We start from the raw sequence: 12926 nt of genomic DNA on the forward strand, positions 1-12926 counted from the left end.
TACAGTCCATGGGATTGCAAAGAGTCAGACATGACTGAGCACACAGGATAAAGTAGGTGATATTAATTCAGTGCCTCCAGAAGGAAAATGACCTCAGTATCATAGAAAAGACTAGGTTTTCTATACAGTACAGAAACTTTTAATGCTTTTTTGAAAATACTTCAATGTAAGAACCCACCAGATTATCTAAATAACACAGAAAGTAATTTCTTATTCATACTAGAGTCTGAGCAGATTTTGTTCTGCTATTAGTTGTGTTAAGTATATTTTAACAGGTAATACATTTATATAAGTCAGAAGTAAAAAATATTAAACAGCATATTCAGAAAATGCTGTCACTTCTTCCACCCTGTTTACCCCCACTTCTGTAGGTTACCATCTTTGTGTTTCTTTTTATTACTTTGTAAGTTTATTGATTTTTCTCCAAAGAAGCAGCCTATTTATTGGTTACTAGTTATGTTTTTCTTCTTTTTTTCTAATGCAATTACTTTATGCTTTTAGTTTTATTTTCTTCTCAGCTTACTTTCCATTTGTTTTATTGGGTTTTTTTTTCTCCTAGTTTTTTAAGCCTCATTCTTAATTATTTTTATTCTTTCCTTTTGAATTATATAAGAATTTTAGGTTTACAAATTTCCTCTGAGTATTGTTTTCACTGAATCCCATATATTCTAATATGAATATGAAATTTCAATAATCATTGTTTTCTAGATAGTCTGTAGTTTTCATTTATATTTCCCCTTTTACCTGAGAGTTGTTTAATAGAGTTTTTTTTGTGATTGTTCTTTCTCCAAAGAGTGACACCAACTTGGAGAATTGTGTTGAGATTTTAGAAAATGTATATCCCAATTTCTCTCTCTCACATTACCTGATTATAATAGTTGTAAATTAATTGGGGGAAATTTTTATTTTTCCTGTTGATGAAAATGGGGAACATGAAAGAGTGAGAGTAACCATGAACACATGGTTACTTTCTGTGAAGCTAAGCATGCCAATTCCAGGCTTATTTGTCTAAGGAACCTCCCCCAGTGCTAGGAACAAAATGGTTTTAGTGAGTTTCTGCCATAGGCAGGGACATCAGAGACCTTTAACTTCTTCCTTGGTTGGAGTATCTTGAATGTAAAACAATGTAACACTAGGTTAAGAACTAGAGCCCAACCCTAGCCATGAGATCTCCCAACAGTTTACCCTCAGGTGTTTGAATCTGCCATCTCTAGATCCAGAGATCTGGACTTGGCCAAATCTGACAGCAGTTTGGTGGCAAGGCTGGAACTAGGACCATAGTCTGCTCCAGTAAACCTGATATTTTAGTTTCTTTTCCTTCCATTCCATTTTCTTGTATTGAAACAAAATATATATAACAGAAATCTGCTTTTGTAACCATTTTTAAGTACAATTAAATGGCATGAATTACATTCACAATTTTGCAACCACCACCACTATTTCCAAAACTTTTCATCACCCCAAGCAGAATCATTCCTCCATTTCACTGTTAATATCTTATCCAGAATTCTACAAAGTCTTCAGCCATTTCTACTTGGGAAATGTATATTTTCTCTCTCTTTCTTTCTCTCTCCCCCCACCTCCATGTCCCCATCTGTGTGTGTGTGTGTGTGTGTGTGTGCAAGCTTTTGCAAATGCTTCTAATAGCCTTAATTCATACCGCAGAAAGGAAGCAATTGGGTGTTTGATACCTGTTTCCTCAATCACAAATACTGAGCCTTTCAGTAAAAAATTAATTTCTTTTCTATGTCATTACCTATCAATTTAATGTGTCATCATGATGGGATTTATTTTAATTACTTGCATATTGGGCTAATATTTAAAAAGGTGAAAAACACGTGATTCTGTTATTCAAGTATTAGGCTTAGTTAATAAATGGGCAATGACTTTTTGATGGGTTTCTAGAAGCCATCAGGTTTTTCTAGTGTCTCCCTCCCCCACCCGCCACAGTTCCATCTATCAGCAGTTTAACACCTGGTTTTTGCCCTCTTCAGGCCATCAGGCTCTCCTTAGAGCAGGCCTTGCCTCCTGAGCCAAAGGAAGAAAATGCTGAGCCTGTGAGCAAACTGCGGATCCGGACCCCAAGTGGCGAGTTCCTCGAGCGGCGTTTCCTAGCCAGCAATAAGCTCCAGATCGTCTTTGATTTCGTAGCTTCCAAAGGATTTCCATGGGATGAATTCAAGTTACTGAGTACCTTTCCTAGGAGAGATGTAAGTTCTCACAGCTGTCTCGGGAAGTACGTCTGGATGGGAGATAGCACATGATTAAGCCCGGACAAAGTAGTCCAAGCAAAGTGCCATGGCACACCTTACCACAAAACCAAGCACTTACGAGTCCTTCTTTGTTCTGCACACCATTCTCTCCTCAGCCTTTGGAGAAGGTATGGTTTCCCAGGCCAGCAGACATGTGCCTAGTAGCCTAGGTAAGGAATTGAGTACCAGGTCTTTCTTCCTTCCTAACGATTTCCCCCTATTCCAGCACTCATACAGGCTTTCCCAAGATCTCATCTCTGTATCCTGTAGGAGATCTGAGAATTATGTGCTGAACAACTTAACACTCAGATCGGGGTCAATGATTATAGGTTCACCATGAAAGAGTCATGCTAAACCAAGAATATTTTGTAATTTAATAGTTCCTATTAGCCTGGGAAGTCAGGGAGGGTGACCTGAATTCACTGTGTATCTATTTCAGTAAGGCTTTTGATAGTCTCTCACAATATTCTGGAGAAAAGTAGAGAGATATAAATCGACAGTTAGGTAGATTCTTTACTGATTAAATAGATGTGTCCAGAAACTGCTGGCTAAGAGACTGTCCTCTCCCTGGAAGGAACCAAAAGGCTCTATATTTAATGTAATTATTCACCATACTTATCAGCAACTTAAATGAAGACATTATCATATTTATGGATTATGAAAAACAAGATTCAGGAAATCCTTAAAATAGTAAAACCTAGAAAAATTTTACAGAAATATATACATATGGAAAAAGATGGCTGCATAGATTTAGGAAACAAATTGCTCAAGTTTGAGATGGAAAAATCATGCTTGAATAGAAGTTATTATGGTTAAATTAAGGTGAATATATGTTAATAATATGTTATGACCGCCGTCAAAAAGCCAGCTGCATTTTTAGAGGTATAATCCCATCAAGAGAATAGCTTAAGTCCTAGTCAACTCTGTACAAAAATAAACTACCTTTGAGTAGTCCTTAGACTCCATGCTGAAACTCCTTGTTGTCACTTGAAGAAATAGGAGCTTATGTACAGCAGGGTAGTTAGGAAGACAAGGAAACAGGAAATCATATCATTTGGGGAAATATTTTTCTCTAGAGAAGGAATGGCCATGGGAGATGTGGTTGTTGTCTTCAGCTGTTTGAAAGCCTACCAATAAAAACTGGAATCTGATTTTGTGTGACTTCAACAATAAAGTAGGACCAGTAATTTGAAAGTTATGGGAGGCAAATTTGGTCTTTCTAAGAAAAGAATATTTTGTGTTGTGAGATAGTGATTTTTCTATTTTTGAAGTTAACAAAGCACTACTGAATTATCCCTTTTTGGCAGTAATGGATATATATGGAGTCATTCCTGGTGTTCCTACTTTATATGAAAAGGGGCTGAGACTAGCTTATCTCTAAGATACATTTTAAATCTTGATATTCTGTGATTACATTATGATCTGCTAATGTGAGATTTAATAGCATAGACTTCAACACCAAAACCAAGAATTTGGTCGAGGTTCATCTTCATCATCATCATTCAGTCACTCAGTCATGTCTGACTCTTCACAACGCCGTGGACTGCAGCACGCCAGGCTTCCCTGTCCTTCACCAACTTAGTCCCTCACATTAGCTGTTGGATTTGCAGGATAGAAACAGAAGCTAGTGGTATGTGTTTAGCTCTACCACTCAGCTACAAATCTCCTAAGTGGGATGAAGATCCAACAACTATCTCTAAGCCAAGGAGACTAAAGTGGACCTCAGGTGCTGGACATGGTCTCTTCTCTCACCGCCCTCACCTACTACTCCAACCTCTTCTTCTTTTTTCTTATATAAGATGCAGAATATGCATAATGAAACACATGCATGCACACGCTCTATGGACCACATGGCCAAGTAAGAAACTACCTTAAATTCTAGGGCTGAAGTTGAACTTTAAATGGGTGAACACTTAGAAAAGAAGCACTGTCAAGGGGTTCAAGATCAGCCTGGCTCTCATGCTTCTTTCAGGCTGTGCTGGACCATGAACATCTCACCTTGGAGAACTTGTATAACTTAGAAGCCAAATTAGCCCCTTCCAACACTTGGTTTTAAGTCACCCTTCTGAGCCTCATCTGTAAAATGAAAGTACTGAAAGAAATGAAATCTATGGACCTTCCTGGCTTTTAAAAGTAACCTTTCTTTCAGATCAATTTTTGAACCTGATTTCTGGGAGTGGGATGAGAGGAAGACTCTCTTAAAAGGAGCTGGGTCTTATGATCAACACTAATAACTTCTTCCCATAGGATAAAAATGTGGACTGTGAAAAGTTTCTGTTAAAAAGAATCAGGGCAACTGAGACGTGAAATGCAGAGGGTTCTTAGGCTTGCACCCTGCCTGCCTTGAGCTCTATTCACCATGCATTCAACCTTTTCAGTGTAGACCATGTTAAGTGTCAGTCTATATTTGCCCTAAATGGAGGGTCAGTCACTTGGTCTTAGAAAAAATTTACCCTTAGATCACATTTGTTTTAGTCTGCTGAAGAACACTATTCAATCTGGTTAACAGTCTCTTCTCGCTCATCCCTTTCTACTTCCATCTCATCCGAAGGCCAGTTTAGACTAAATTTGGCCCAGTTGCTCAGAGAAAATGTCTAACCAAAAAGGCTTGTTCCTATTGGGTAAATCAAGAGCTTCCCAGTATCCATCACAGGTCCATTTTATGGTCCTTGGTCAACCTGAAATTATCTGCCACAGAATGATTATTCTAAAACCCTACCCTGATCATTCTTTTTATTTAAAAAATCTTTGGTAGCTCGATACTCCCTTAGGATAAATACAGACCCCTTAGAATGTTTCTTAAAAACTCATCACAATCTGGCCCACAATCTTACCTCTCCCACCTTAAATCCTGTCTCCTCTTACTTAATTCTGTCACCAGGAGATAGGATATTGCTCACTTTTCACTAAAGACACAAGAGACTGTCATGCCTTTGTGCTTTTGTATATACTTTGTTCTCTTTTCCTTGAATATCTACCCTTCCCACTTTTCCTAACCGATTTGAACTTGTCTTTTAATGCCTAGTTCAAATGTCACCTCCTCTGGGAAGCCCTCCCCTTCTCTTAAGCTCCTCACCTATGTATCCAATGCAGTTTAGATTATACATTCCACTCTCATAGGACTTGTCCTATTGTTCTGTAATTATTTAGAGACTGTCCATATCATGTTTGTATCTATCTCCCATGAAGTTACCAGCATGATGACTCACACATAAGCATTCAAGTTAATGTTGTTAAGTGTTAATGACCTCAAGTCTGATTGATCCTAAATCCCTGATTCCAGAGTGAACTAGAGAGGCCATAGGCCCACCCAGATTCCAGACCCACACCTAAACCCAGAAAGCCCACCCAAGACTCATTAGACCTCCTAGAGCTAGGGGTGGGATGAGAGTTAATGGCCCTTCATCCTTCTCTGAATGCTCTTTCAAGTCGAATGACTAGTGTTTTTGCAAGGCTATTCTGTAACAGCCATCTGTGTCTGCAAGGATTAGGATCTAATTTGTAAAAGTCATCTTAAATTACAGCCAAACTAAAGACTGTTAAAAAGCACATCTTAAGACCTTGCCTTTTTAATAACAAATAACATAAGACTTAACTCTAGGAGTCTTATTGTGTCTTCAGCCTTTTCTCCACAAAGCAGAGACAGGTTTCTCACCAGAGGACCTGTTAAACATTTTTCTGCTCCCCCGCCCCCCAATCAAAACAATACTTCATGTTAAGATTTCCCAGCTGTCCCAACTATTTACTAAATGTCTACTGGGTATACCACTGAACTGAGTGCTGTGGGACAACCAAAATAGCAGCAGACACGGGCCTTCTGGGAGAAGCTGATTGTCAAGATGCTGAGAACACTGAGTTGTTTGTTTGTTTAGTTGTATTGTCTTCCATTTTGCTAATGACAGTTACTAAGAGAAGAAGTAATATTCATTTCAGAGCTGCCATCACTAGGCCCTACCTCATGGGTATGTTAGAGCCATATGAACGTCATTGGCCCATTTTCCTTACTCAGGCATACCCTAGCAGTGAGGTAATTGAGTCTAAATGCTGAAGAATGACACTGACCCCCACTGTTCCTCACCTTGCTTTGGAATCGGAGTAAGGGATCCCTGCCAGCTCCCCGTTGCCCTCTGCAGTTGTCTGGCGCCACTCAGTGTAAAGTTGTCAGTATCCCCCAGCCTTCCTCTTCCTTTTTCTCGCCTCCTTTCTTTCCCACCCCTCCATCTTCTTTTCAGTCCCATTTTACCCTTATTACGCTCTCCTCCTTGTTTTCACTCTTCCCTCCATTTTTTGTTTTCTTAATCCCACAGCTCTTCTCCTTCCTGCCTCCTCCTTTTCCCTACTCATATCCACCTGCAACTGGAATGTGAGGTCTTACTATTTATCAGATGAATCCAGACTACTGCAAAATGAGGATGGGGATGACAGGTGAGCTTCAGGACTGGTGACCTGTGTGTCTTGCCACTTGCATAATCACACAGCCCCCCCTTCTTGCCCCAAGAACATGTCTCCTCTAGATCTGTAGCTATAAATCCCCAGGACAGTGACGGTTTGTTTAAATGAGCTGGGAGGAAAGCCTTACAAATTGAGGGTATACAGATTCCTTCCTCTGTCACCCATCCCCTTTTACTACACTAAGCACCAAGCACTAAGCTCAGTACTGAGAACACAGTATTAAAAAACAATGACATAGTTCTTACCCTTGTCAAACTTAACAGTCTGTATCCAGAAGCTACTGCTGGATGACTTTAGACTTTATTGATAATACGAGGATATCCAATTTACCACCATAAGGAAATAAAAGTAGGTTAATTGGCATTTCATTCTTCTATTCATTCTTTCATAGAGTAAAACATTTGCTGAGCAACCACTCAGCCAGCCTCCATACCAGACACTAATGACACAGAAATAAAGGAATTGTTACTGACCTTGAAGAGTTCACATTCTAGTAAAAACACACATGTAAAGCAAACTGTATTACAGATCATACCAACAGTTGGAAGGATAGATACTTTCAGCTTGCAATGATAAGACTTCATAAAGGAAATGAATTTGACCTGAGTTTTTCACAGAGAGCTGTTGGGTGAATGAAAATGAAATAGATTAGTTAAAAGTCATGCTTTTAATAAAAATTTTAGTGGTGGTTAGACCTATATCTGAATCCCACCTCATCACATACTTGTTTTATGACATTGAGCAACTTACTTGGCCCTGCTGAACTTTTACTTTTTCACTTTTAAAAGAGAATAATAATACCAGGCTCAGAGAATTGTGATTAAATAAGTGAATGTAAACCGTGTCCCTACCATGTAATAAACAGTTGTTGTTGTTCAGTCACTCAGTTGTGTCTGACTCTTTGCAACCCCATAGACTGCAGCACGCCAGGCTTCCCTGTCCTTTACCAACTCCGGGAGTTTGCTCAAATCGTTGTACTATGTGGAGAGAGGCAGAAGAGGTGGGAAAGGCTTATAGCTAAAGAAAGCAGGATAGCAGCGAATTTTTCCTCTAGAGCAGTGATGGATGTCTTCATTTAAAATATCCAGATGCTCTAAACCAGATAAAAGAATGTATCATTGGAGTTATAATAGGTCATATTTGAAAAGCATCTCAGAGATATCAAAGCCAACTGTCATTTTACAGATGGTAGAATTAGAGCATGGTAAAATTACACACTTTCCTTAAGTCAGTGGTCAATTTTAATAACAGATCTGGCACTAAAACCCACGTTTTCTTATGGCCATTGATCTTTAAGGTCATGGGCTCCTTTTAGAAATCTATTAATAGATGATAGAGTTCCAGTTTAAAATTAGAGCCAAAGGACATTAGAACTTTTAAAAACCAACATTAGAGACCACCTAGTAAATGCAGTAAATTCTAACTCTAAGCACCAGTATTTTAAAATATTCTGTACTTCATTGACTTTCATATGTCAGTGCCTCTAATATTGCAGCTGAGTTGATTTTCACTTTATGTTAGACTGAGTTTGATTAAAAACAAACAAACAAATAAACCAAAAAAGAGAATCAGAAGGAAAAACCTTAATGCCATTTAACTACCCATATCTTAAAACCATCAATTTCATAGTAAAGCAAGATGAAGCATCTAATCACTGAAATGCATGAAAGTTGCAATGCTGAGCTTGTTCCATTCCCTTCAGATACTTTACATCACCATATCTAATTATTTGAGATTTTCTAGTATCTCTAAGTAATCGAGACTCAGAGAATAAGGACTATGACTGTGGAATGGAATGCAACTAGTATCTAGTTCAGTTCAGTTCAGTTCAGTTGCTCAGTCGTGTCCGACTCTTTGCGACCCCATGAATCACAGCACGCCAGGCCTCCCTGTCCATCACCAACTCCCGGAGTTTACCCAAACCCATGTCCATCGAGTCGGTGATGCTGTCCAACCATCTCATCCTCTGTCGTCCCCTTCTCCTCCTGCCCCCAATCCTTCCCAGCATTAGGGTCTTTTCCAATGAGTCAACCCTTCACATGAGGTAGCCAAAGTATTGGAGTTTCAGCTTCAACATCGGTCCTTCCAATGAACACCCAGGACTGACCTCCTTTAGGATGGACTGGTTGGATCTCCTTGCAGTCCAAGGGACTCTCAAGAGTCTTCTCCAACACCACAGTTCAAAAGCATCGAATCTTCAGCACTCAGCTTTCTTCACCGTCCGACTCTCACATCCGTACATGACCACTGGAAAAACCATAGCCTTGACTAGACGGACCTTTGTTGGCAAAGTAATGTCTCTGCTTTTAAATATGCTATCTAGGTTGGTCATAACCTTCCTTCCAAGGAGTAAGCGTCTTTTAATTTCATGGCTGCAGTCACCGTCTGCAGTGATTTTGGAGCCCACAGAAATAAAGTCTGCCACTGTTTCCACTGTTTCCCCATCTATTTCCCGTGAAGTGATGGGACCAGATGCCATGATCTTAGTTTTCTGAACGTTGAGCTTTAAGCCAACTTTTTCACTCTCCTCTTTCACCTTCATCAAGAGGCTCTTTAGTTCTTCCTCCCTTTCTGCCATAAGGGTGGTGTCATCCGCATATCTGAGGTTATTGATATTTCTCCCAGCAATCTTGATTCCAGCTTGTGTTTCTTCCAGCCCAGCATTTCTCATGATGTACTCTGCATATAAGTTAAATAAGCAGGGTGACAATATACAGCCTTGACGTACTCCTTTTCCTATTTGGAACCAGTCTGTTGTTCATGTCCAATTGTAACTGTTGCTTCCTGACCTGCATACAGGTTTCTCAAGAGACAGGTCAGATGGTCTGGTATTCCCATCTCTTTCAGAATTTTCCACAGTTTATTGTGATCCACACAGTCAAAGGCTTTGGCATAGTCAAGAAAGCAGAAATAGATGTTTTTCTGGAACTCTCTTGCTTTTTCGATGATCCAGCAGATGTTGGCAATTTGATCTCTGGTTCCTCTGCCTTTTCTAAAACCAGCTTGAACATCTGGAGGTTCACAGTTCACGTATTGCTGAAGCCTGGCTTGGAGAATTTTGAGCATTACTTTACTAGCATGTGAGATGAGTGCAATTGTGCGGTACTATGAGCATTGTTTGGCATTGCCTTTCTTTGGGATTGGAATGAAAACTGACCTTTTCCAGTCCTGTGGCCACTGCTGAGTTTTCCAGATTTGCTGGCATATTGAGTGCAGCACTTTCACAGCATCATCTTTGAGGATTTGAAATAGCTCAACTGTAATTCCATCACCTCCACTAGCTTTATTCATAGTGATGCTTTCTAAGGCCCACTTGACTGCACATTCCAGGATGTCTGGCTCGAGCTGAGTGATCACACCGTCGTGATTATCTGGGTCATGAAGATCTTTTTTGTACAGTTCTTCTGTGTATACTTGCCACCTCTTCTTAATATCTTCTGCTTCTGTTAGGTCCATACCATTTCTGTCCTTTATCGAGCCCATCTTTGCATGAAATGTTCCCTTGGTATCTCTAATTTTCTTGAGGAGATCTCTAGTCTTTCCCTTTCTGTTGTTTTCCTCTATTTCTTTGCATTGATTGCTGAGAAAGGCTTTCTTATCTCTCCTTGCTATTCTTTGGAACTCTGCATTCAGATGGGAATATCTTTCCTTTTCTCCTTTGCTTTTTGCTTCTCTTCTTTTCCCAGCTATCTGTAAGGCCTCCTCAGACAGCCATTTTGCTTTTTTGCATTTCTTTTCCATGAGGATGGTCTTGATTCCTGTCTCCTATACAATGTCACAAACCTCTGTCCATAGTTCATCAGGTACTCTGTCTATCAGATCTAGTCCCTTAAATTTATTTGTCACTTCCACTGTATAATCATAAGAGATTTGATTTAGGTCATACCTGAATGGTCTAATGGTTTTCCCTACTTTCTTCAGTTTAAGTCTGAATTTGGCAATAAGCTGTTCATGATCTGAGCCACAGTCTGCTCCAGGTCTTGTTTTTGCTGACTGTATAGAGCTTCTCCATCTTTGGCTGCAAAGAATATAATCAATCTGATTTCAGTGTTGACCATCTGGTGATGTCCATGTGTAGTGTCTTCTCTTGTGTTGTTGGAAGAGGGTGTTTGCTATGACCAGTGCGTTCTCTTGGCAAGCAGCAGACTAATTCAAGGGAAAAAGACTTTTCTAGCAAAGGTGGTTTATATTTATTCAGATCAGTCATTTTGTTTAAGAAATCTGTTCTTTTCTAAATTGTAAGTTTTAATTTTTTTTTTCCTTTGAGTAATGAGATGAAGCATCCTATGCCTTAACAATGCCTTCCTTGCTGAACCAGTCTGAAAACTCACCGTTTTTAGGGGCTTCTACTTTATCGTTGGAATGAGTGAAGAGATAGGAATAAAGGGAAAACAGTGGTATAGAAGAAGGAACGTTGGACTAGGAATCACATGATTATTAGCTGTGCAACCTTCAACAAGGTACACCCTCTCTCTGTATACCAGTTTTCTTCTCTATAAAATAGAAGCAATAAATTCTGCTTCTCCCAGACCATAGCATGACTCAAATAAGGTAATGTATATAAAAGTGCTTTGTAAACTGTGAGATACTGTCCAAATATGAAAAATAGTGACCATCATGATGATTCTCCAGTAACCAAGTGTTTAGGATAAAAACATTTTAATAGTATTTATTGAGGGCTTACTGTGTCCTATACACTGTTGTTGTTGTTGTTCAGTCGCTGAGTCATATCCGACTCTGTAACTCCATGAACTGCAGAACACCAGGCTTTCCTGTCCTTCACTGTCTCTCTCAGTTTGCTCAGACTCATGTCCATTGAGTCAGTGATGCCATCCAACCACCTCATCCTCTGACACCCGCTTTTCCCTCTGCCGTCAATCTTTCCCAGCATCAGGGTCTTTTCCTATGAGTCATTTCTTCACATCAGGTAGCCAAAGTATTGGAGTTGCAGCTTCAGCATCAGTCCTTCCAATGAATATTCAGGACTGATTTCCTTTAGGATGGGCTGGTTGGATCTCCTTGCTGTCCAAGGCACTCTCAAGAGTCTTCTCCAACACCATAGTTCGGAAGCATCAGTTCTTCAGCACTCAGCCTTCTTTATGGTCCAACTCTCACATTCATCTATGACTACTGGAAGAACCATAGCTTTGACTAGGTCGACCTTGTTGGTAAAGTGATATCTTTGCTTTTTAATATACTGTCTAGGTTGGTCATGGCTTTTCTTCCAAGGAACAAGCGTCTTTTAATTTCATGGCTGCAGTCACCATCCACAGTGATTTCGGAGCCCAAGAAAATGAAATCTGATACTGTTTCCACTTTTTCTCCATCTGTTTGCCATGAAGTGATGGGACCAGATGCCATGATCTTAGTTTTTTGGATGTTGAGTTTTAAACCAGCTTTTTCTCTCTCCTCTTTCACCTTTATCAAGAGGCTCTTTAGTTCCTCTTTACTTTCTTCCCTTAAAGTGGTATCATCTGCATATCTGAGGTTGTTGATACTTCTCTTGATAATCTTGACTCCAGCCTGTGAATCATCTAGCCCAGCATTTCATGTGATGTACTCTGCATATAAGTTAAATAAGCAGGCTGACAATATACAGCCTTGATGTACTCCTTTCCCAATTTTGTATGCATTATCATTTAATCCAAAAAATTATTCTAAAGGTCAGTATTCATACTGTCCTCAGACACAAAATAGGTTATGTACCTTGCCCAGTGTCATAGTAAATATCCGAACCAAATATAAACCTAAGTGTGTATGATTCTAGAGACTGCTCTCATGCCTCCTGAGCCAAGTAAGGAATGAATTAGTGAGATAGTTTATGGTCTAAAAAATGCTTCTGATGTGTAAATGAAGCCTAGTTTTATACATTTGGGAAAGTTTCATTATCTCTGATTTCTTTATATTATCCTTGTAATTTTTATTCCTGAGACAAAGCCAGATGTAGGTAAAATATACACTTAGTTGTATTTCTTACTCTGTTTATCCAGGCATTGTGCTAAGTGCTAAGGAATGGAGCACAGTCCTTCCTTTGAGAATACTCTGACCTCTCATATCAATAATCCTCACAGTGTGGTTCACATAGTAAGTCCTAAGAATATTTCAGACTGAAAGGGCAAAAGAAGTCAGAGCTGGCCTGGATGACCAAGGAAAGTTTTGTAAAGGAGGAAGCAGATAAACAAAAATTTAAGATGATTGAATTTTTGGTAGGCTGATAGAGGG

At 39.5% G+C, this 12926-nt stretch overlaps 1 protein-coding gene across 3 annotated transcripts in view; it reads left to right on the forward strand.

Moving 5' to 3' along the window:
• Positions 1-12926, forward strand: part of FAF1 (Fas associated factor 1) — a 483348-nt gene that overhangs the window by 441785 nt on the left and 28637 nt on the right. For all 3 annotated transcript variants that reach the window (XM_081485543.1, XM_081485544.1, XM_081485542.1), the window contains one exon: positions 1995-2210. In XM_081485543.1, the coding sequence (XP_081341669.1) occupies positions 1995-2210 (216 nt within the window). The remainder of the gene's footprint in view (positions 1-1994; positions 2211-12926) is intronic.

This window comes from Giraffa tippelskirchi, chromosome 5 (assembly GCF_054371585.1).
Source record: "Giraffa tippelskirchi isolate mGirTip1 chromosome 5, T2T-mGirTip1v1.2.pri, whole genome shotgun sequence".
Lineage (NCBI taxonomy): Eukaryota > Metazoa > Chordata > Mammalia > Artiodactyla > Giraffidae > Giraffa > Giraffa tippelskirchi.